The sequence below is a fragment of the Brachyhypopomus gauderio genome, chromosome 1 (assembly GCF_052324685.1).
Source record: "Brachyhypopomus gauderio isolate BG-103 chromosome 1, BGAUD_0.2, whole genome shotgun sequence".
Classification (NCBI taxonomy): domain Eukaryota; kingdom Metazoa; phylum Chordata; class Actinopteri; order Gymnotiformes; family Hypopomidae; genus Brachyhypopomus; species Brachyhypopomus gauderio.
The window spans coordinates 9,795,424-9,820,413 of record NC_135211.1 but is presented as its reverse complement, the minus strand read 5'-3'; the positions used below and the strand labels follow the sequence as shown (position 1 = coordinate 9,820,413).

At 40.0% G+C, this 24,990-nt stretch overlaps 4 protein-coding genes across 14 annotated transcripts in view; 3 read left to right on the top strand and 1 right to left on the bottom strand.

Annotated features, from left to right (window-relative positions):
- Positions 1-4,242, top strand: part of flnba (filamin B a) — a 59,488-nt gene extending 55,246 nt beyond the window's left edge. For both annotated transcript variants that reach the window (XM_076988487.1, XM_076988404.1), the window contains 5 exons: positions 1,006-1,138; positions 1,414-1,590; positions 2,327-2,545; positions 2,664-2,867; positions 3,117-4,242. In XM_076988487.1, coding sequence (XP_076844602.1) covers positions 1,006-1,138; positions 1,414-1,590; positions 2,327-2,545; positions 2,664-2,867; positions 3,117-3,304 — 921 coding nt within the window. In that variant the 3' untranslated portion in view covers positions 3,305-4,242. The remainder of the gene's footprint in view (positions 1-1,005; positions 1,139-1,413; positions 1,591-2,326; positions 2,546-2,663; positions 2,868-3,116) is intronic.
- Positions 4,243-5,237: 995 nt separating this feature from the next.
- On the top strand, positions 5,238-6,225 carry LOC143489277 (protein SPMIP1). Of its 2 annotated transcripts, XM_076988287.1 has the most exons (3): positions 5,238-5,574; positions 5,683-5,898; positions 6,087-6,225. In XM_076988287.1, exons 1-3 carry the CDS (start codon positions 5,481-5,483, stop codon positions 6,203-6,205), a joined length of 429 nt encoding a protein of 142 aa, XP_076844402.1. In that variant the 5' UTR covers positions 5,238-5,480; the 3' UTR covers positions 6,206-6,225. The 2 variants fall into 2 exon arrangements, with proteins under 2 accessions (XP_076844402.1, XP_076844331.1); XM_076988216.1 differs by having other exon boundaries at positions 5,257-5,898.
- Positions 6,025-10,678, bottom strand: LOC143488952 (deoxyribonuclease gamma-like). Of its 4 annotated transcripts, none has more exons than XM_076988023.1 (9): positions 10,492-10,675; positions 8,948-9,097; positions 8,161-8,249; positions 7,999-8,088; positions 7,788-7,900; positions 7,577-7,689; positions 7,103-7,260; positions 6,842-6,938; positions 6,025-6,746 (listed from the first exon to the last, which is right to left on the bottom strand). In XM_076988023.1, exons 2-9 carry the CDS (start codon positions 9,074-9,076, stop codon positions 6,669-6,671), a joined length of 867 nt encoding a protein of 288 aa, XP_076844138.1. In that variant the 5' UTR covers positions 9,077-9,097; positions 10,492-10,675; the 3' UTR covers positions 6,025-6,668. The 4 variants fall into 4 exon arrangements, with proteins under 4 accessions (XP_076844138.1, XP_076844116.1, XP_076844216.1 ...); XM_076988001.1 differs by having other exon boundaries at positions 7,999-8,091; positions 10,492-10,669; XM_076988101.1 differs by lacking the exon at positions 8,948-9,097 and having other exon boundaries at positions 10,492-10,678.
- Positions 9,795-21,908, top strand: abhd6a (abhydrolase domain containing 6, acylglycerol lipase a). 6 transcript variants are annotated; one of them, XM_076987516.1, is made up of 11 exons: positions 9,796-9,966; positions 10,106-10,217; positions 11,145-11,251; positions 11,390-11,521; positions 12,317-12,473; positions 15,963-16,076; positions 16,619-16,751; positions 16,838-16,995; positions 17,521-17,575; positions 17,690-17,790; positions 18,074-21,908. In XM_076987516.1, the coding sequence occupies exons 4-11, from the start codon at positions 11,403-11,405 to the stop codon at positions 18,254-18,256; spliced, it is 1,020 nt and encodes a 339-aa protein (XP_076843631.1). In that variant the 5' UTR covers positions 9,796-9,966; positions 10,106-10,217; positions 11,145-11,251; positions 11,390-11,402; the 3' UTR covers positions 18,257-21,908. The 6 variants fall into 6 exon arrangements, with proteins under 6 accessions (XP_076843774.1, XP_076844000.1, XP_076843631.1 ...); XM_076987659.1 differs by having other exon boundaries at positions 9,795-10,217; positions 11,145-11,295; XM_076987809.1 differs by lacking the exon at positions 11,145-11,251.
- The last annotated feature ends 3,082 nt before the right edge of the window (positions 21,909-24,990 follow it).

The window sequence follows — 24,990 nt, the reverse complement described above, 5'->3', positions numbered from 1 at the left end:
CCCCTACAGGCTGGTGTCTTTAGTCTTACCTAGGCAGTGCTGGTCAAATGTGTAGACTGTAGAATTATACTGTGATATGTTACTATTGTAAAAGAGATGATATTGTTAAGTATTGATTAAAATGTCCCCATCACTAAGGATCAAGCTTGAATGTAATTTGATACAAGTTGAAGTTTAATTGAAAAGTAATATTTTCTCTTGTAGACATTACCATATTGGTAGCACAGACTTTGACTCTATGGAGTGTTGTAATGGGCTCAATGTCCTCCTTCTCCACTCCTGAAATGTAAATGAGCATCACTATTTGCTTATAAGGACAAATTCAGGGCATATTCTAATGTTAGCATCCCAGCTCGGTCTCCTGCTCATGAATTATGCCGCTCCACATGGAGGACCTATTCATATCCATATGTGGACAAAGGGAAAGGCTTCGATGTAAAATGTACTTATGTCTTTTCAATTATAATCTGACTATTGTTCCAAAGAACACGTTTTTGGTTGTTTTTTCTTTGAGTCTAGAAGGATGGACACTCCACTTTGAATAGCTGCTGTACATCCATGAACTCGTGTGGTGTTTCTCTTGTTTCATTTAAAGGCTTTTAACAGAAGCTCTAACCTTCATTGAAGAGCTAGCTAAAGCAGAGAGGGGCAGACCTGTAGAAACACTTGAGTAGTTAATCTGCTCTTTATTGAAGCTTCTGGTGACCCCTCTCTTGAACTTTAGCTGGTTCTTTGACCTCAGGTAAAAACAATCCATTTGTTTTGATGAGTTAATAATGGATTATGCCTTTTTAGAAAGTTTTCACCTCTCAAAGAATGGCACATATTGGGCCATTGATACTTGAGCAGCATTACATGATGACTCGAGTGTAAATGCCCTTTGATTTGAGTGCATGCTTACTTCACTAAATTTACTTTGTTGCTCAGACTTTTATGAATGCTCTACTGTCAGTGTCCACATGAGTGGGAGTGTATGATATCCGTCTCCGCTCTCTGCTGCTTCAGGAGTCGGGCCTCAAGGTCAACCAACCTGCTTCCTTTGCTGTCCGTCTGAATGGTGCTCAGGGCACAATTGCTGCGCATGTGCACAGTCCGTCTGGAAGCCTGGAGGAGTGTGTAGTCTCGGAGCTGGAACGAGGTGACGTTCCAGATCATCAATACACACAATGGAGATTTTATTTACAATCTCGAAGTTTACAAATGGGATTTTGTCTATGAAATTCCAACCTAATCACATTTCATTTTGTTGTTCTAGTCAGTTTAGTTGGAAAGGGATAAACGGAAATCCACCCAAATGGAATTTTATTTTTGCAGAAAATGTTTGTTTGGCATTCGTGGTGGCATTTCTGTTTTAGTTCATGTGTATTGCCAGGTAGGGTTTTAACACGATCAGTTTCATCTGTCATTCTACAGGCAAATATGCCATTCGTTTTATACCACGTGAAAATGGCATCCACACCATCGACGTGAAGTTCAACGGCTCACACATTCCCGGCAGCCCCTTCCAGGTGAGAGTAGGAGAACCTGGACACGGCGGAGATGCCGGACTTGTCACCGCCTACGGCACCGGTTTGGAAAGAGGAACCACAGGTAAGAAACTGATAGGTACCTTGTGTTGCGCGGTGAGGAACAAGTGCTTACTGTGTGTGTGTGTGTGTGTGATGTATAATACACACATCTGTGGGTAAGGCAAGATCTAAAATCTTCACTTATCACAATTTGAGGCATGAAAATGTTCGTTTTGGCCCAAAATGACAACATACTATTATGGGCCTACACTTTTTGAAACATTCTGCTTTATATTTTTCTTTCTTTTGTCATTTAACATACATTTGTTGATATGGCATTAAAAAATCATTTTCTAGTACATATTTAGCTTTTATATTAAATGTCCATGGCCAGGAGTTTTTAATCTAAATATTCCTCATAGCATTGCATTTCTCTTTGGTAAAAGCTGTGTGCGCTTGATGGCTGTCAGCTGGGCTTCTGCTCACTGATTCACACACACACGACATTGCAAAACTTGGAATATTGGAATATCTACAAAGATGGCTTAAATTTTGTATTAACTACCGGTAACCAATTTACCATGGATCCCATTTAAAGTTAAATGTCTTTTTTTTCTTTTCTTTCTTTCTAATAATTTTCTTTTTCTGACCTAGAGCAGTGTCCTAGCTCTTAGCCGTGAAATGAAAGGGTAAACACGATATAGTGCTGAAAATTAAATTCTTTCTATGAACAGTTTGCATGCATGTTCCCCAACTCCCTGTGCACCATTTTTGCATCTTTACCGTTGTCCTTATGCCTGCCTTTATTTTTCTTTCAGGCAATCAGGCGGAGTTTATCATCAATACAACCAAGGCAGGACCGGGAACTCTGGCTGTGACCATTGAGGGGCCCTCCAAGGTGAAGATGGACTGCCAAGAGTGCCCAGAGGGCTTTAAAGTGCAGTACACCCCCATGGCCCCTGGGAGCTACCTGATCAGTGTCAAGTATGGGGGCCCTACCCACATTACTGGCAGCCCCTTCAAAGCCAAAGTCACAGGTGTGAACATGTAGCTTAGACAAACGGAGTTTTCAGATACTTGAGGCATGTTCTTGAGTTGCAAGTTATTCAGTACCTGTGATGTGCACATAGTGAATGGCTCTACACCTGTGTTCAGGCCCACGGCTTGTGAACGTGACCACCGCCAGCGAGAAGTCCACTCTGACGGTTGAGGCTGTGGAGAGGGCCAGCAGCGTGAGCTCCTCCAGCGCTTTACCCAGACCTGCTTCTGATGCCAGCAAGGTCACCAGCCAAGGCCCAGGCCTTAGCAAAGCCTACGCAGGCCAGAAAGCAAGTTTTTCTGTGGACTGCAGTAAAGCAGGTGAGCATGAACTTCACATCAGCTCAGTGGGTCATTATTGAGAGCAAATAGTAACAGAATCTAAAGGCCTATTTCTCTATCTAATGTGTTTTTTTTTATTTTAATGAATCTTTTCCATATGCTCTGCCTTTCACTATAAAAGTCTCTCTCTTGCATATTAACATGCGACTACATGGAGATTTGTTATACATTTCAAGATTCCCAGTAGGACAGTATCTAATGTCTCCAACTGCATGTGCTCTTTATTAGGGAAGAACATGCTCTTGGTGGGAGTTCATGGACCACAAACTCCTTGTGAGGAAATCATGGTAAAGCACACAGGCAACATGCATTACAACGTCAGCTACATCCTGAAAGAGCGTGGCAGCTACACACTGGTGGTGAAGTGGGGAGAGGATCACGTCCCAGGGTCTCCCTTCCATGTCACTGTCCCTTAAGGTCTTGAAGTTCAGGAACCATCAGGGAGAGACTTCTGGGAGATGGAAGGAGCACAAACGGCCAAATCATTCTAATACTTCATTAATCCCAGTCTGGTTAATGACCAGGTTTGCACTTGATTTGTATTTTATATGCAAGGAATTGTGCAGACTCTTGTGCTGAAAATGCAAGTCCTTTCTGTTTGTGGTTTTCTCAGCATTCTCTGGCATGTGTTCTCTCGAGGGGACAGAAAATGTTAATAATTTTATCTGTGTGAGTGTCAGTTGAAGATGGGAGCGTTAGATAACCTTTACTACTGATACTGTTGCCGGTTTTGGCTCCTGTGTTTCCAGACCGTTTTAATGCACACATTGTAGTAATACTTATGCTGTTATTTTTGATTCTCCTAACTGCTGCCCAAGCTGGACTACTGTATGTTTACACACTAATGACTCAAATGGGGCTCTGCAGCAGCAAGCACTGTTCAAATTATCTGTTGAAACACGCAAGACTTTCCACACCCACTACTATTTAGAATAATCTGGCATAGTTTGCAAAAATTAATGGTCAGACAATTAATACATGATACTGGAACTCACGATGTACGTCTTCATGATTCAGGCATTGCAATGTTTATTAAATGCCGTTTCTTTATTGAATCGTTTTGAGTAGCATTTAAAACTGATTTTTTTTTTTTTTTTTTCTTTTTTTTTTGAGTTTTGCTTTTGTTTCCGAGTATCTGCCACAACACGTAGTGTCAGATCATGTATACTGGCGTTCATGCTTGTCTTGTATCGCTTAATTATTAGTTTTGATAATGAGATTTTGATAATGTTTTAAAAGCAGGAGGGGTTGCTACTGTTCGCCTTTTGTATGAACCCTGGGTGCCTTAATGTGAAACTGTTAGAAATTATGTACATTTGGTAACTGAAAAACTGGAATAAAGTGATTAAATATTGGTGTCTTCCAGAATTTATTTAATATATTGATGTTCATACAATGCTTTGACAGGATTTGAAGTTGTGGGATTAATTGGTTTGACATTAAACATTGGTCTTGTATCCATGGGCTACCAGTGAACAGTTCTCTGGTGTCTGCCTCATTGTTCCATGTGATGAATGTAGATTCCCAGTCGTTGGAAATGAGATGACTGACATTTCAAGACTTCCAGCTTGGAGCAACACAGTGGCAAATTTTCAGATCGGTATCAAAGCTGGTCAGCCATCATCAGCATCCATGTTTCCTTGGATCTGCAGAGATTCCCCCCCCCCCCCCCCCCCAATGAATCTACAGCTTTACCTCAAGCTTTTTTGCTTAAGTCGGCAGGAACACAGGGATGTGAGGTCATCAGGGCCAGTTTGCTTTTATTTTTATTTTTATTTTTTTAACTCTTGTCTTATTGGGCAAGTGTACGTTTTGAAGCCTTCTCTCATCTTGTGCCATGTTGGGCAGTACATTTTGGTGCAATATCGTGTGTTGGATTTTAAATTGAGGCTGACATGATGGAACATGGCGATTACTGGTAATGAGCCTCCTGAATAATTGCACCTTTATTTTTCTATTTTTATTTCAGCAGCAGTTCCCATAATTTTAATTCTTGCTGGCTTTCATATAAATGACTTCAATTCATATTGGTTGTCATATGAATGACTTTCATTCATGCTGTTTTTAGGAGCATGAGCTGATTATTTCAATGACTAATTTTGAACAAGCAATGATGTGACAGAACTCCACTGCCATCAGCTGGGGTAATATCTGAACTGCACTTGCAGAAAGTTCAATATCTGCATAGCGTAGTTACTGGGATATGTATTGAACACGCCTACAGTCTTTACATTACACCAGACATTTTTATTTGCATTTCATTTCCCTTTTTTTCCCCATTGTAAACCCCACCCCCTCCCAGCTGGAACAGATACAAAGTGATTCTCCTTTTCCAGCCGTGGGGGGGTCAACCTGGATCAACTTTAGTCATCCTGTCAGCACACCATTGTGTGTGTGTGTGTGTGCGTGCAGTTTTCCCTTCAGCTACTTTTCACTCTCCTGGTGAGGAAAGGCCTCTGATTGGCTAAGCACCAATGACAAACTGTTCTTGGGTTTCTGTGGCAGTGCTCCCATTTCTCTGTGGCCAGTGCAGGAAGCCCAGGTCTCTGGTATACTACAGATTACCTTTATGTAAAATCCTGTGGCCCAAGCATGCGTGACCTCCTCACTACACAGACGCAGAACTGCTATCGAGAGCAGATTATGAAAGAGGCCTACACACGACTGACCTGGAAGAAGAAGTATGGTAAGGACTACCCAACCAGCTCCACGGCTCGTACGACCAAGGCTACAGCGCTTCTTAACCCTGCAGCTCCTGCCCAAATCTTTCTGCCCCCTGTGGTGCCACCTCCAGGGAAGAAGAGAGAACCCCTGGTGCCAGTGAAATGCTCTCTTAGTGAAGCACCCCTGATGCGCCCGGTCAGTCCAAAAACCAGAGAGACCCTCTACAACGGCTTCTCTAAAGAGGGCAGAGGACGCATTTTCTACCTGAAGAGTCGTGTTCAGAAGGGGCCAGAGGAAAGGTTTGACTACCCAATACTATCCTCATGGGAATATGGCTGGAGATTAGGTAAGAAATAGTGTAGTTTACTCCTGCTCCTCAGGGATGGTGACAGACTTGCTAGCATGATATTTAGTAGCTCATGGTCTGGTGTATTTATAGTTTATCATGTGTTGTAAAAATGACGTTTTAAAAATGGTTGTATATTGTTTTATTTCATTTTTTTAAATCAGAATTTACTAAATCTGTGTTCACAGGTGACTATATAAATAACTACAGATCACCATCTAATGGAAGATCAGAAGTTGTTAAAAGCACTTTCTATGCCAGGAATGGTATTTTTAACATTCCCTCTGCAACTGATCACCTGGGTTAACATGGCATGCCTACTTTCCAATGAAGACTCGATTACACTTTGAGAAATGACCTCCAATTTGTATGAACTGTAACTTACAGCTATTATTAAATACTGCATAGTCATACTTTTAAGGTACATAGACTTGCTTAAGCTTCCCTAAATCTAATGACTTTGTAAAATATTGTGAAATTGCAGGAACCAGTCTTAAATTTTTTCTTTAACTGTTTTTATATGTATTGAAGTAAAAGAAATAACATTGTAAACCAACACATACTATCCCTTAGCAACCAGTAATGCTCACCTTGAATGCTTTCAATGTGCTGGTTTATAATTAACAAGCTTGGTTAACTTCTCATCATCTTGAAATTAAAGCCATTGCCTTTCCTGGAAAACACTTGTAGTTACTGAATAGTCCAAGCACTGCTGGTGTTTTTCAAAAAGTAACTTACATTAGCTTTTCACATAAAATGACCAAAAAGACTCAATTAAATAGTCTGCCGCTTCCCCCAGCTGCGTTCACAGTGATGCACAGAGGGAAATGGTCACTCACGCTCAAGGCCTATAGGATCAGAGGGAAACACATGAAGACACATATGGTCAGTGTTTTATACTTCATCTGAAAAGGGCTCTGAACAAGGCTGAAGTGCTGTGTACCTGCTGTTCAGTAAGTCCAAATGCCTGTTTGAAATTGTACACCTCCACGGACTCTGGCCTAATAGCACAGATGAGCTTCTCCCCATGGAGGACGACCCTGCAAACAGAGACACCAGACTGAGGCAGATATAATTCAGTCCTCCACAGGTGCAGCTCAGCCAAATGCAGCATCATTAATCTATTTATGCAGTGTAATTAATTGAACATAGAAATTCAATTGTGTATTTTTTGTGTAAAAAAAGATGCAAGAACATTTCTGACCTATCATAAGCACATTTTGTTGACTCCTTCACTGATGTATCCAGGTCATCACCTGTTATCCACAGGAAGCTTGCACTGGTGCGCAGGCGAATATTTCGCCAGTCTTTCTTGGGGACGTAGCCACAGGCGGCATTAAAATCACCCATGATGATAAAGTTCTGTGGAGAGATGCAATGCAGGGGGTTCAATGTGAAACTGTAGCATCATCCTACTGAATGAGGGCATGTGTGTTTGTTTGTGTGTGTGTGTGCGTGCGTGTGCGTGCATGTTTTGAAAGCAGGGATCAGTTTCCCTCATTCAGAGATGCAGGTCTTGTGTTTCAACTGTGTGCTCTTCAAACTTCATATGAGATCCTTTATTCTTAACATTTATAGAGAAAAGTGCCAAAGTGTAATCAGACTTCACATTTGTATCTGGATGTCAAAGCATAATAATAAAAAAAAAATTGAAGTTCCGGACCCACTGTTTATTTACCTTTGATTGCCATTGTTGTGCAACATCTTGGTACACATCATAGAGCTCATCTATTTCTTTAACTGCTGCATCTGGACTTGTATGGATGGGTATGATGACAAAATCCTTGATTTCTGTAATGGCAGTAGGATGTGTTTACTCTGAGTTCATGTGGTGGACAGTGGTAATTCTTCATTCCCAATCCCCCATTTAGAAGCAATCTGTGTCTTGCCTGTTGTTGGTGACCTAAACCACACAACAAAAGGTTCTCGAGCAAATGCATCAACATCCCCTGCCTGGATGTCTGGGTACTGATAAATGGACTTCACAGACAGTAACTTCTGCCTGAGAAGACAAGGAGGAATGCTGTTTCTGTAAGAACAGTAACTCAGTTGCTTTGTTCTACAAAAAAATATTTTTGTGTGAATTCAAATATAATGCACCTGTATATGAAGGCATACTGTTCCTTGTAGGACTTTCGACCAAGTCTTTTACTGATGACATATCCGTACTCAGTTCTCCGCCCCTTGTACCTGCTGTGTGAAACTGTGGTTTAATACTGTGCATGTGCCTTCTCTTTAAAAGATGGCAGAATTCATGGGTACCTGTTGAGATGTGTCATTAGCTGAGGGAACGCAGTTTCTTTTGCATCTTTGATTTCCATGACAAGCATGAGGTCACAGCGGGTAATACTCTGCAGTGTGAAAATGTATGAGAAGCAGTGGCATCACAAGGCTAAAATACCCGTGTTCACACTAAAAGGTCTTCAGAAGAGCTACAAAATTTACGTTTACGTTTCCATCAAATGTCATGTTCGTCACACATTGATCAGCCACATTAGCTAGCCTAACAAAGACATAGAGATAGGAGATACAATTTTAATAGCTGTGCTAATGTCATATTCTTATGCACTAAATCTAAGGCTGCGGTGCTAAATCTGTAACTTATGATACTGTGGGAAGTGAAACACTGAAAGGAACATTAGAGATAAACACATACTTTTCTGTAACTTTTGCCTAACATGTGATACATAACTGTGAAGCTTAAATATGCTTGAAAATGCTTTGAGTATACTGCCAGAATGAAATTGGAAGGATACACGAGTTAAAACGAAACTGTGAAGTCTCATAGAATAGTTATAAACATCAGTATTAGCATTTTATTATGCATTTACATTAATGTAACATTTGACATCATATTAATTCTGTAATATATGAAACATATAAATGCATCTAAACATGAACAAATTTTTTAAACGTACACTTGTAATAACACATTTCAGCATATCCAAGGTCACTTTACAATTAACACAGGCTCACCTTTCCTGAGTTTTCATGATAAATGAATTTACCTAAATAAGCAAGTACTCAGGAAACATGTAGCAAACCTTACCTCAAGTATTATGTCCAGTACCAAGGGTTTGGAGATTTTGTTTTCTCCAAAGGATTGTATGTTGAACGAACATATTTTGAGGCTCATGGCTCCTCCAAAGCTGAGCAGGAGCAGGAGCGAGGGACTCATTGCTACAGTGAAGACTGCACACTTTGAAGAACAACCAGGAAGTTCTCTTGCCTATTTGTTTATGTGTTTATGAGCAGCAACCCCCCCCCCCTCCCCCGGCTGCTTACTACCCACAGTTCTCTATTATTATGAGTTATTGTACAAACTACCATGGACATGTCAGGAAGGAACATTGGGATAGATGTAGCCTGTATACATTTTGTTTTGGGGGTGGGCTTTGGAGCTTCTCATTGCAAGGAATTAATAGCCCTCAGCAGTACTGATGAATGCACTAGATTTCTCAGCCCAAATTATTGTTATTCAACACTTTATTAGATTGTATGAAGACACCTATTACTGCAATTTTTACATTTGTATCTCTCTAGGCCTCTAACTTAATTGTATGTTGTGTTTCTCATAAAACGTTTCTTAAGCATTTTATCTGTCTCTCTGTAGTTGTAAAACACTTTGAATTTGCTTCGTGCACACAAATGTAATCATAAGCATGCGTTGCCTTGACTTGCATAATAAAATAGATTTAGAACAGAAAGTGAACTGTTCTGGTACTTTATAACGTTTTTGGTCAAAATATTAAACAATTCTTGAGATTAAACAGTGATGACCTCGGTAAATACTTCAATGTTGATTAGAAAGGATCTACTGTGCACCTGCCAGCTGTTTTCATTTGAGATTTTTGTCGGCATAAAAAGGACATCTATTTTCCCCTTTAAATTTAGAGGGACATTTGTCCCGAGATACGCCGTAAACATCGCTCATGGGTCAAGCTCAGGATTAATGCCATTACATCTATAAATCAAAATGATCAAAATGTATGTGAACTGAATTCTGCGAGGAGCGTTCTGGCAACATTCACAGAGCGAGCAAAACATAGTGCCGGGTGACGATTAAATGTACAGTTCATGGGAATAAAGGCTGGTAACCCTGTTTCTAGGGCAGTAAACCGTCCGTTTTATGTGAGGAAGAGTGTTTTACACTAGGGAATTAACTCTCTGAATTACTGCGAGATGTCGAAATTTGGTTGAATTTCAGAAAGGCGGAGCCAAATGTGAATTGGGAGACTTCCTCATCTGTGCCTGAATGTATTACCCTTGAAGTCTCCACAGGACGCATGTACTTGAGTGTGTACATTTTCCGGCGAATGGTAAAGGCCAAAGCATACATTACGAATTAATCGAGTCCCTCTAACTATCTGTCTGTCTGTCTGTCTGTCTCTCTCTCCTATTCAAACACACTCGCATATACAATATGTATACCAGTTCGAATTTGTTTTTTCGTGCACTATCAAAGAATCGTAAAGTACGCAGTTGTACATCTCTAGATTATTTAACGCATGCTGTTTTTGCAAGCCTTAATCTGGTATAATGTACTATTGTTTGCCGTTCAAATGAATGTATGTCTAGAAGTGAAAAGGATACCTGATATTCAAAGTCCAGACATGTTCCAAATTGTAATCTGTTGTTTGTATCCTTCTGTATTTTATTAGGAAATTTGACAGTGTACAACCTCTTAATGACTACATAGGCTTAAAGGCTACATATTTTAGGTCACGATACTTTTTAAATGTAGTGTTTCCTCATAATGTTGTTCCTGTATTCTTGACGTTGTGATGTTGTAATACGCGTGACTAGCTATGAGCGGTGAATGGGGACACTGTTGCTAGGTTACCACCGGTGAAGCCGTTGAAAGTCGCAGGAAGTCAAATACTTTTATGTGCTTGCTTTTGTTTTTTGTTTTGTTTGCTTTAACATTTTGTAACAACATCTAACTCTACTGCAGAAGTGCAAAAAACATGGTCTTGATTGGTTAATTTTTCTCACCAGCTGCTAGCCAGTGAAATGTTATTAAAATGCGCGTTTATTTTTAATGGTCTTCTGTTTGTAAATCCTGTCTTCCGTCTGTTCTGTGTTAATCCCTCATTATTAAACATTTGGGACCATCATAAAATATTTCAGGGGGACTCGTACCGAAAATCCATTCAGCTACTGCAATGTTGCCGATTTTTTAGATCAACCTTTTTCTCCAGAAAAATAATACCAAAAAATGTTAAAATTTTTCCTCTTTTCCCTAGAAGAGAGAATTCGATTGTATCCAACTACACTGTAGTTACTACAGTGTACGTGTGCGCATAGAGGAGAGAAACAGCCACATTTGAAAGCCGTCAACTTCTGACACAAGGTAGCGCACAAATCGACGCGATGATGTCACAAATATGCTAATAAGTGCGTGACGTTATCTAGTGACATTTCGAATAGGTTTGGGCTACTCTCCATTCAAACTGGTAGCAACACTAATGTGGTTTATTTAATTGTACAGGTGAGCTGCAATAATGGGTCTGGACATGGTTAATATATTGTTAATTGCTGGAGGAATGCTCGCGATTCCCATTCTGTTGTTCGGGGCATCGTTTCTGCTGTGGCCGGGAGTTCTTATAAAGGTATACTACTGGTGAGTACAATGGAGAGGGACCTTTCCTTACCCTTTGATGTTTTGAACTGGGTCTAGCCATGTCACACTGAATTAATCTTAAAATCTAAATGAATGAATCTTAAAAACCCTTAGTGTACTAAAGGACAAATTAACTTATTGAGTTTGCTTAGGTCTAATGTGCCCTTTGGCCATTATGCTGAAGGGGGTGGAGTTGCTTGTCATCTTAGTTTAGCACTTTTATTATGACCCTTAGGATTCCATGTTCCTTCTCATTCCCAAAATTCTTTTGGATTTTGAACTGTTAAATTAACTGTAGTGAGGCAGGTGGTAAGATTTACACTTCGCTTCTGTGTGACTGCACTGCGCATAGAGGACCTTTTTATTTCAGTGGTGCCGCTCTTATCTATTTCACAAGGATTATGAAACTTATTCTGTATTCATTTGGCCTTGCTGCCCTAGATGCAACTAAGTGTGTGAAAGGTGGTCCTGATATGTGGGAACAAAGTCCTGGGAGTTACTCAGAGTCTTCTGTAGGGCTCTGGGAATCAGGCCTGACTGCCTGACTGGAAGATATACAGAGAGCTTATATTGTTTACTCATACCTGAATCACAGTGTGTGTGTGTGTGTGTGTGTGTGTGTGTGTGTGTGTGTGTGTGTGTGTGTATGTATGTGTGTGCGTGCGCGTGCACGCGCCATATACTATCTAACTATAGCTTGACATAAATATCTTACTTGCCAAATAAATGTCTATACACTGTGCAGGTGCTGCTGAACAGTTTTGGCTCATCTGAATTCTTCTTGCTGTTTGGTAGGTACTGGAGGAGGAGACTGGGTCTACAACTGGGCTATGCTGACTGTGATGGATATCGATTCTGTTACATACACAGAGGGAAGTCAGGCAGCCGGCCATCTGTACTCATGCTTCATGGCTTCTCTGCTCACAAAGACATGTGGTTGGGTATAATCAAGGTAAGGAAGTCAGCTTGTCAGTAATCCTGGTAATAAACTGGAATTGTGCCTGCTCACATTTTACAGTGGGATGCGAAAGTTTGGGCACCCTTGTTAATTTTCCTGATTTACCTTTATAAATCATTGAATGTTTGGATTTTAAAAAATCAGTTAAATATATCATATAGGGGACAAACACATTGATATTTGAGAGGTGAAATGAAGTTTATATGATTTACAGAAAGTGTGCAATAATTGTCTAAACAAAAATAAGCAGGTGCATATGTTTGGGCATTGTCATTTTACTGATTTCAAAACCTTTAGAACTAATTATTGGAACTCAAATTTGGTTTGGTAAGTTCAGTGACCCTTGACCTCCATACAGAGGTGACTCCAATTATGAGAAAGGGTAGTTAAGGGTGGCAATTGTATGTTTTTCTCCTCTTTGCATCTTCTCTGAAGAGTCACAGCATGGGAGATTCAAAACAACTTTCAAATGATCTGAAAACAAAGATTGTTCATTGTCATGGTTTAGGAGAAGGATACAGAAAGCAATTTCAGAGATTTCAGCTTTCAGTCTCCAGTGTGAGAAACATTGTGAGAAAATGGAAGAAGACAGGTACAGTTCAAGTCAAGGCTTGAAGTGGCAGACCAAGCAAAATCTCAAATAAACAGAAGCGAAGGATGTTGAGAACAGTCAGAGTCAACCCACAGACCAGCACCAAAGACCTACAACATCATCTTGCTATTGATGGAGTCACTTGTGCATCGTTCAACTATTCGGCGCACTTTACACAAGAAGATACTGTATGGAAGAGTGATGCAGAGGAAGCCTTTTCTCCACGCACATCACAAACAGAGCTGCTTGAGGTATGCTAAAGCACATTTGGACGAGCCAGCTTAATTTTGGAATAAGGTGCTGTGGATTGATGAAACTAAAATAGTTATTTGGCCATAACAAGGGATGTTATGCATGGAGGAAAACCTACAGTTTTTTGTAGGTTTTTTACCTACAGTAAAATTTGGTGGTGGTTCCATCATGCTGTGGGGCTGTGTGGCCAGTACAGGGACTGGGAATCTTGTTAAAGTTGAGGGACGCATGGATTCCAATCAATATCAGCAGATTCTGGAGACCAATGTCCAGGAATCAGTGAAGAAGCTGAAGCTGAACCGGGCTGGATCTTCCAACAGGACAACGACCCTAAACATTGCTCAACATCTACTAAGGCATTCAAGCAGAGGAACAAGTATAACATTCTGGAATGGCCATCTCAGTCCCCAGACCTGAATATAATTGAAAAGCTGTGGTGTCGCTTAAAGAGAGCTGTCCATGCTCGTAAACCATCAAACCTGAATGAACTAGAGATGTTTTGTAAAGAAGAATGTTCTAAAATACCTTCAGCCACAATCTAGACTCTCATTAGAAGCTATAGGAAGCATTTAGAGGCTGTTATTTCTATGAAAGGAGGATCTACAAAATATTAAGTTAAGGGTTTTTTTTGGGTGCCCAAACTTATACACCTGCCTATTTTTGTTTAGACAATTATTGCACACTTTCTGTAAATCATATAAACTTTATTTCACTTCTTAAATATCACTGTGTTTGTCCACTATATGATATATTTAACTGTTTATAAAGGTAAATCAGGAAAATTAACAAGGGTGACCAAACTTTCGCATCCCACTGTATATGGAAAAAATAAGTTTAAAAGAGTCTGAAAACCCAGATTTTAACTGTCTTGATTTTCTTTAAACAATTAATTGTAAGTTTATGTAAATTTCTTTATCAGATGTTTACTTTGTAGAGTTATCCAAGGTGATGGCTTTAGTCCTAACCTCTGGGTCAGTAACCTCATAAATGGGAGAAAAGTCAGTAGTGTTCTTAAGAAGGCCGAATGCTCCTTGCCTCATGTTTATATGTATATAGTGAGTGCTGTACTGAGTGGGTTTAGATGACGGGCATTCCATATGGCCAGAAATGCCAACGTGGGCGAAAGCAAATTTGTCATACATAAAAGGAATGTTGGCAAAACTGCTTTAGGAAGAATAACTTTTCTTGTTTCAATCTGTGTCTGATGCTGATGGTTTCTGATTTGTGTATCCAAAAAGTGGTAGCATTCTGGTACTTATATTCAAATATTTTTACATTTACCCAAATGTGTGTAAGTCATTTTTTTCAGTAAGATGGTAGGCTAGTACAAGCATACAATGCAACTTCTCCTCACTTTGTGCACTCACATTTAAAAAGTATCTAGAAAAAGTTTAAATAGAAACTGGAAAATCAGGATTTAACATACTCTGATAGAACAGCTGAACTGCGGTTTACTATAACTATACTGTATAACTATTTACTGTATACTGTATATTATAACTCATTGAATTTGTGGCACAGTGAATGCACATTAGTAAGGGTGGGAGCCCACAGATGTACCCAGTGTTTTACTGGTCAATTGTGTGGTCTGGTGTGAGCTATGGTTTCATAGATTATTGGTCGAACAACAATTATTTTTATTTTATCAATTACATTACATTTCCTCTGGTGGGATCTGAGCATCCCTTCAATGTAGATGTTGGGCATCAGGTAGGGGACAGCATCAGGTAGGGGACAGTATCAGGTAAGGGACAGTATCAGGTAGGGGACAGTATCAGGTAGGGGACAGCATCAGGTAGGGGACAGTATCAGGTAAGGGACAGTATCAGGTAGGGGACAGTATCAGGTAAGGGACAGTATCAGGTAGGGGACAGTATCAGTTAGGGGACAGCATCAGGTAGGGGACAGTATCAGGTAGGGGACAGCATGAGCGTGTCGGTTGGCGCCACTGGCACATCCATGTGCAGCATTCGCACATCCGCTGATAAGCCAGACCATTTTCTTGGTGCTGTTGTCTTTGCAGAAGCATGTAACCAAGCTGCAGGTTAAATTTGCAGGTTAAATATGTAAACATCGAATTAAACATCCATATATATATAATCCATATATATATATATATATATATATATATATATATATATATATATATATATATGAGAGCTCACCAAGCCACTTATTTTTTCTTCCAAATCATTGTCGCAAGAGTGAACGCATAACATGGATGGACTAGATTTAAAAACTATATTTAAAGATTGGAACTGTCTGAATCTCAGATCTCAGCTCTAAAGGAGAAGGCTCTGCCTTCGGCTGTAGTCTTGCTTATTTTTGGAGCAAAGAGAAATCCTGCATTTTGGGTTATGGTATGCGATGATGACATTCAGATATTGTGGGGCAAGATCATGCGTAATAGAATTTTTTTAATCAATTAATTGGAACCCAGTGCAATGTTGAGAAAGTAGGACTAATGTGAGTGAATTTTCTAGCCCTAGTTAGGACTCTGTGAAATCTGATCATATAGTATGATATTTAATGTTGTCAAGTATGCTAATAACTCAATGGCAAAAAGTGTGTCTGAAAACTTGGCTATTGATGAAGCACAGACCACTTTTGAATCACAAGACATATTCTTGTATTTATAGTTCCTCCCAACCAACTTACATCTGGTGTGTGTTGACATGCCTGGTCATGCCGGCACCTCTCGCACCAGTGCTGTGGACTACTCCATTGAGGGCCAAGTCAAACGGATACATCAGGTAACTATAATTTGTTACTTTTGGACTTCATAAGGTTTACCATTATAGAACATTGTACATCTTGCCAAATTATATGTAATAATATGTCAAATGTGAAACAGTGACAGAGTTAGGTGGCCATATAATCAAGATAATATAGTGTCAGTGCCATAATAAAAAAAAATACAAAATTCAATAATTGGAATGTTTGGAAGCTCTTGAGAGGTGACTGGTGACTTTTTCACAACTGGATGGCTTTTTCACAGCAGGGCTGCCCTAATTGAACACATAAAGAGCAAAGTGCAGCTAGGCTGGGGCATTCAGTGATTCTAATGCACATTAAGCTAATATCAACTAATATCAGTAATATCAGCCACTGACGTGACTATTCAGAAAGGCTGTACTGTAAGAATTTGTCCTGTTGTATCGATTAAGAGAACTGAGAGGTGGTTCAGTGTCCTGACGTTCTAATGTTCATCTTCCGACCTGCAATGTTATCTGTCGGTGTTTTTTTTCCATTTGTTTTCCCTTTACATATTTAATTACATTCACACTCTTTTCAGTTTGTAGAAACCATACAGCTGAATAAGAAGCCTTTCCACCTTGTGGGGACATCAATGGGAGGCAACGTAGCTGGTGTTTATGCTGCTCACTACCCTGAGGACCTGTCCAGTCTTACTCTCATCTGCCCAGCAGGTCAATATAGTGATTTAGTGCTATTATTGCTAAGACTTGATTTTCCTTATATACAATGAACCCTGCCTTATCTGTCTGTTGAGTAGGTTTGAAGTACCCTGAAGAGAGTACACTGGTGAAACGTTTGAAAGACATGGAGAAGGCCCAGGAGGTCCATAGCATCCCCCTCATTCCGTCCACACCAGAGGAGATGGAGGAGATGCTGAAACTGTGTTCCTTTGTTCGCTTTAAGATCCCTAAGCAGGTATCCACATTGGACTCATTTAAGCTCGGGGACATTTCAGGTCTGTTATTAACAGATATGAACAGGGCACCTGTGCAAAAACGGGTATTACCTCAAGGAACCTTGTAAAGATAAGGATCAAGTGTTATTCAAAGTCTTGCACACTACTGTGATGAGTCAAATCTTTAAATTAAAATCTGTAAATTTTTTTCAAATCTTTAATCTTTAATGCATTAATTTTTGATCAGACCGAAGACAAACTGAGAAGACACTGATAAGTCTCATTAATTCTCATTAATTGTCCTAACAGTACATCTAAACTATTCATGAAAGGAATCTCTCATTTATATCTGCCACAAATGGTGCCCATGTTCATAAGAAATACAAAAAAAGTCACTAAATTGAATATTAAAAATGTAATACGAATATTGGCAGACTAGAGTTAAACAATGTTTGACCATGTTTAATATTTGTCATTATGATATGATTATTATACCTATTGTACCAATATGAAGCATTATATATTCTGGCTTGACCTCTGAATAGATTCTTCAAGGAATGGTAGATGTCCGAATTCCAGACAATAACTTCTTCCGAGAGGGTTAGTTTGTCTCAACCCACTGGAGCTATACACCAGTAGAAATTGAAAACAATTTATAACCTCTCAGCTTTTTGATGTTTTTCTGACTCACTCCATCTTTTCATCTTATTTCAGTGTTTATGGAGCTAGTGGATGAAAAATCTAGGCACAGCCTGCATGAGAACATGCATCTGATCTCAGCCCCACTTCAGGTGATTTGGGGAAAGCAAGACCAGGTAAGCTTATCACCATAAGATCTGGATAATATCATGAACACCCAAGAGATGGCACTTGTGCCATTTAATGGAAACAAGCTTGCTGTTAAAGTCAAATTTGCATCTCCAATACTCAAAATGCATCTCTGTGCTGATGGATAGAATATGGCTGATCATGGCAGTAATCGTAATGGGGTGTTTTCAAGTATAAGTAGAGCATAATATTCTTATATAATTTGAATCATGATGTAAGTTTTAGATATGTATTGGATGTGTTTTGGATAATATCATTATGTGGATGTAGGTATTGGATGTGTCTGGTGCCTCTGTGCTGGCTGATGTCTTGCCTGGATGCCAGGTCGATCTTCTCGACAACTGTGGACATACCGTAGTGATGGAACGCCCACGGAAAGCTGCTCAACTCCTCATGGATTTCATTATCCATCAACAGAACTCAGGCAGCAGTAGCACCAAAAAGTTGTCCTAAAACTAATTTTTTAAAAGAATATATAATTTATAGTAATGTGTAAATAATCTTAAAAAGTTATTTTTAAAATAAAATACTCAGGGACAATCACCAGGTTTGAATTTCCACTTGCAGATCTCAGTAATGTGAAATGCTGCGTGTTGAATTCTACATGCAGAAATTCAACAGAATTTGTTGCAACCCTGGTGATTCTACCATGAACCCAAATAATAACAGGCACTTAAAACATTACAGTTTCAGGTCGTGTCAGTCCAGGAACTTCACAAAAACAGAAATACTACCTTTTTTGGGTGACTGCAATTTTGTCACTATTTATATGAACAGTGGTGAAATGTTGCCCTTTGTGTGCTTATGTTGTGTATATGTCCTGCTACAGTTTTGTGTGAAACATTAGGGCTACATCTTTACGCTTTTTCTCCATGTTGGGAATAACAGATAAGGACACACAGTCTGGAAAGTGTGTATGACTGCAAACCATACAAAAGTCTATTAACTGTAGTGATAAATACAGTGAATACACAGTGTGGCATTGGCTTATGTCTCCCAAGCTTTTTGCTAGTTTTACTTTGAATAAATGGTACAAAGTATCTCAGAGGTGCATTTATATAGATCTAGATATTTATTTTAGAACTGTTTACCTCAATTATAAACACAAACACTGTACAAAGTGCATTGCAAGAAGTGTTCTCTTTGCCTAAACAGGGAACATATCTTGGACACACCTACTCTATTTAGTGGTTTGAACAGACTACATCAACTTTCCTGAACAAGATCCAGTAACAGTTACCCTAGCAGATGTATAAAAGTACAAGTATGAAGAACTGGAGAGCCCCAGGCCCTGACATGCTACACACCTACTGACTGAAGAAGCTAACTGAGGGCCTAGCTGCACAAATGAACTAGATGCTAACAGATGGAACTCACTATGAATAACTAGGACAGTCCTAATCCTGAAGGTCCCCCAGACAGGGAGAGTTCCATCTAAATACTGGATGAGTAGGCACGTTTAATACGAGTTCTCCATAAGCCTGAAATCCCTCTGAGAGATCACCAAGAGTGGCAACAGATACCAGCTATGGAATGGAGCAACTATCAACCACCTCCTCTACATGGATGACAAAGCTGTATGCCAGAAGAAATGAGGCATTCATCTCACTAGGACATCAGAATGACATCCTGCTTGCATGGTTGCAAGGAGAAGAACGAACCAGAATCGAGGGGATTGAACCAACAGAAGGCAACAGAGCAGATGTTGAAGGCAGCTACAAATACATGAGGCCACCAGGAAAGTAGCCAGAGCCAGATACCTACAAAAAGTCCAGAGAATCTAGTTGAATGGGAAGGACCAGATCCAGCCCATCAACACTCATGTTCTACCTTCATCAGATACCCAGCTAGTATAATAACCTGGCTAAAGACCGAGATAGAAGCCACTGACATGACAAGTAAACTCCTCACAATGCAATGAGGGTTTCATCCGAAATCCAGCTCTTTGAGGCTGTACACCAAGTGTAAGGGGAGGGGGGGGGGGGGGGGCCGAGGACTAGTGAGCATCCAAAGCACTGTCCAGGAAGAAACAACCAAGGTCCAGGAATACACCAGCAGCTGCTAGCAGGAGTGGATAAGCCCCTGCACAGCCTGTACCCTCAGCAATAATGAATGTGGTCAATATGGAGAAACCCTACTAGTGGCTAGAAAAAGCTGGATTAAAAGACAGCACAGGAACAAGCTCTCAAAAAATCTGGGATCTACCACACCAGGCAGGACCACAGATGCAGGCTGTGCAAAGAGGCCCCTGTAATGTTGGGGGGTTGGAGACCAGACACAGGTGTGGATATTTAACACTACTGACAGAATAACACTGAGCACAGAAACAGGGAACAAAAGACAGACCACACACAGAAGACACCAATACATAAAACCTGGAAACATGGACTCTAAAGGGAAACAAAACACAAACCAGCCAACCACACTATATGCACATCAGACATAGGACATACAAACATACCAACACATTGAACCAGGGAGACATAAATCTAAAGAGAAACAAAAACATGAATCAGTAAACTAGCAACTAGAGAGAGCTGAATTATACAAAATACCAACACACACATCAAAGACAGATCAAAACATATAACATATATAGATGAAAACCTAAGAACACTAACTAGAAAAACAACAAAACAGTAAGCATGACAAATAACTATTTTGACTGAAACTTGAGAGGCATAAACAGCACATAGCCTATATCTATCCATGCAAGCATATAACAATACAGATAATGACCAAAAACACAGGACTTAAATACACAGACAAACCAATAACCCAACGAGACACACCTGAAAACCACGATAAGGAGACAGGGTACAAGGGTGGGATGTGAAACCAGACATAATAAGGAATTTCAAAATAAAAGCACGCAAAGAGGAAACCAAGAAACGAACCAAGTGCAGTCCTGGGAACAGCTAAGATGCTGCACAGGATCCTCAAGCTCTCAGGCCTCTGGTAGAGGACCAGAGCTTGAGGTGTATACACACATCCTATTTATCTGCATGAAATATATACATATACAGTAGACCCCCAGAACTCGACCGCCTCAGTACTTGACATATTCGGAGTTCGATGAGAAAAATTTGTCTCGGAGCTTGAACAAAACTTCGGAATCCGACCCGACTCGTGACTTTTGTAAACAAAATACAGTTCGTGCTTCAGTCACATGCTGCTAGTTTGCATTAGTTGGCATTCTTCAATGGGTTTTTTGAGTCTGTGCTCCAAGCTTTTGCTGTTTTCTTGTTGTTTTTTGTGGTTTTTGTACTGTTTTAGACAAGAAACATGGGTCCTAAGAAAGACATAGCAGAAAAGCAGACGAACAATACAGTTGAAAAAGGCGATCATAGAGAAGTATGAAAAAAGCATTAGTGTGATGGATTTAGCATTGGAATTCAACTTGATGGTTGAGAATGGATTAATCCATTTTCAGTTATTTCTTATAGGAAAAATTGATTCAGAACTCGACTGCATCGCTTCTCAACGCTCCTTCCGGAACTAATTAGTGTCGAGTTCCGGGGTTCTACTCTATATAAATCTGGATTGACAAACAGCACAGAGGCACTAATCATGGCAGCCTAGAGAAAAGCTCTGAATGCAGAGGCTGGGATTTACTACACAAGAACAGCACCCAAATAGGGCTGTGCAAAGAGGCCCCTGAGAAACATAACTGGGATAAAAGATGCCAGCAAGCAGAGCGTACATGAAATTTTACAACCAGTGGTATAATATACAGAAATATTTGTGCTGAGTATGGGCTGGAAGTCAAAGTGGAATACAATGAATACATACACTCATTGAGAATCACAATGCTTTATATTCTTTTGGTATTGTGTATTTTTTCAAATAGTGTGCAAAAATGTGACCGATTATTATATTACATTCTACATTATATTGTAAAATGTAATATACTGCAATGTTCCCACAGTGATTATTAAAGTACACCAATAAAGTTACATGTGGCTATTATCAGCTTACGATGCACCATAATAAAGACTGATATGCTGAACAGGAGTGATTTAAGTACATATTTGATTCATAGCCTGTAAGATTCATAGCCACGTGTGGCTTGGACTACACCGCCAGCCACCACTAGAGAGAACTGATTCACTAAACCAGTCTAATTAGGCTGAATGAGCTACACCTGCCTTGAGGGCTTTATATAGACTGACTTCTCAGCAACTCTTTACTGAGTCTTTTCATGAGTGTTCTCATGTCACAGGTCAGCTGGTATGGTATCTTGATTAGTGGGAATTTTTCTCCTAATCCTCCTTTTCCTCCTGGGTTTCTTTTCCATTTATTGTCTGTGCTTTTTTTTTTCTTCTAAAAGATTTTCTATCCTTTTCTTACCTAATTTTATTTAGTCTTTGGTTTTAAGGAAGTCATTTTTGTTGTAGTTTCTCACTCATTGAGAGCCAGCTCTTCCCCTGGCATCCTTTTGTTTTGTTTAATGGTTTTAATGTCTCTAGAACATTTTTACCTGCATCTTATAAGTGGAGGTTTGTTTGTTTGCATCTCAAACTCTTTGCATGTGGGTTCTTGGCTCCTTGGTTCTTCACAAAACCCTGTCGTGGTTGAGCGCCCAGCTATTTAACATCTAAGGGGTTTTCCCTGCTGTTGGCAACCCTCATATTACAGAAAGACTCTGCCGGATATGCACCCAGCTGGGCAGTCTGAGGCAAATCAAGACAGCTCTGTCTAGTCAAGGAGCAGCTATTGACGGGCATAAGTAAGCCCTGCAACAAATACTATACCAGTCCATCATAGCAGCCTACGGGAACCGCACAAAGGCCGTACATATGATAATGCACGGTCACACATGTGTGTTCATGTGTCCCTAAAGACACCACTGAGGTGGAACAAGCCATGCAGTTAGGCCACACCCCTGTCATGAAGTGAATGGGAGGCCCAGATACGTGAAGGCTGCTGCCTGTGTTGTGGTGAAGCCAGTCACTTGCTTCTTGCCTGACCAGAAACGATCAGGTCTGCCAGGGAAAGGGGAAACACTGACGGTCCCCAGAACTGATGGGGTATTGCTTAATGCCACCCTAGTGATGGGAAGATGATACCTCAAGGAGTGTATCGACACACTACACAAACTGTGACACAGTTTTGACAGTGTTGGTCACTCAATAGTGACCCCTGCAGTAGTTATATCATTGCAGGTAAACTCAATTTCAAAAGATTTTATTGTCATTTCAACTACATTCAGAGTAACAGTGAAACGAAACAACGTTCCTCCAAGACCATGGTGCAACATTAAAACACAGTGCTGATAAACATAAGTGCAGCACAGCCCCGTCGACAGGGGGGGACAACCGGGTCTGTTGTCCCGGGCCCCAGGGCCAGGGGGGCCCATCAAAGAGCCCAGCAATTTATTTTTTATTTAAAGTCTATAATTTTTAAATAATCTTGAAATATTTCATTAATAGACAATTCTGTACTCAAATTAAGCTCAATGGCTAAAATATGTTTTTTACCTATCTGCATATTTTCTATTAAGTGCATACACCCCCGCCTCCCACTGAAAAATGGATTGATCCAGCGTAACCGGCTGGTACCCGCCCAACAGCGGGAAATACAGTGGTGGATAGTTAAAGTAAATATAGAAATCTGGAGCGCAGAAAAGAAAAGAAAAACATTTACCTGACGAATTTTAAAGTTGCATTGTGTTCCAGGTTTGAAAAGTGCTGGAATTTAGGCTAAAGTACTTGAAAATGCTTGAAATTGTAACTACTTCGTTTCACAACAAATATCTCTGACCAGCCCTGTCGACAGGGGGGGACAACCGGGTCTGTTGTCCTGGGCCCCAGGGCCAGGGGGGCCCATCAAAGAGCCCAGCAATTTATTTTTTATTTAAAGTCTATAATTTTTAAATAATCTTGAAATATTTCATTAATAGACAATTCTGTACTCAAATTAAGCTCAATGGCTAAAATATATATGTTTTTTACCTATCTGCATATTTTCTATTAAGTGCATACATCCCCGCATCCCACTGAAAAATGGATTGATCCAGCGTAACCGGCTGGTACCCGCCCAACAGCGGGAAATACAGTGGTGGATAGTTAAAGTAAATATAGAAATCTGGAGCGCAGAAAAGAAAAGAAAAACATTTACCTGACGAATTTTAAAGTTGCATTGTGTTCCAGGTTTGAAAAGTGCTGGAATTTAGGCTAAAGTACTTGAAAATGCTTGAAATTGTAACTACTTCGTTTCACAACAAATATCTCTGACTGAATCGTTCTCTTGTATTAGGTTAACAAATACGAGCCTCTTGTAATTGTAGGACGAAACATGAGAGAACGTGAAGACGTTAAGATTGGGCGTTTTGAAAATAAACCACCATTAAATAATGTGATTAAAAGCGAATTATTTAGAATCATTTCGAGTATATGTATAAATATTTAACTTATTTAAGTTTAACGTGCTGGAAAATATTGAAATGGACCTTTAAAGTGACATACAAGTGCTTGAATTCCACCTTAAGAAGGTGTATGAATGACTTTGTTCATTGCGCTGAAGCTATATACTATATGACCTAACACAAGGATTGTCTGCTACAGAGGAAATTCAAATGACGTGCGCGAGGTTGGGGGGGGGCACATGAAACTTTCTTGTCCCGGGCCCCAGCAAGACTGTCAACGGGCCTGGTGCAGCACAGTACCAAGTACAGACAGACAGTACAACCCAACACAATACACACAGGTACACTAGACAGAGTGCAGTTGAGAAGTGTAACAGGTATGAATACAATAAATAAATCAGACATACTGAGACTGTAGTGGGAGGTGGGTTGTGCAAATAGAATAAGCAAGAGGTAGGTTTAGATTTGTGTAGATTATGCCATGTGCAAAAGGAGTCCCCTGTCACCAGACGTGTGGACTCGAGTCACATGACTTGGACTCGAGTCCGACTCGAGTCACTAAACTGATGACTTGTGACTTGTCTCAACAACATCACTGAAGACTTGCGACTTGACTTAGACTTGGAATCGGACTTGAGCTTTAAGACTTGAAAAGACTTGAAATCCTTATTTTAACATAATAAATAAGCAATATAGAATCACATAACTGGATCATTTTGTATTAAATGCGAACTGCTCAGCTCAGTTTATCCGTAAGCTAGCGGTGAAGTTCTGCGGGGGAGTAGAGTCGCTGCTGGGCTTTCTTGGCCTTTTTCTCCAG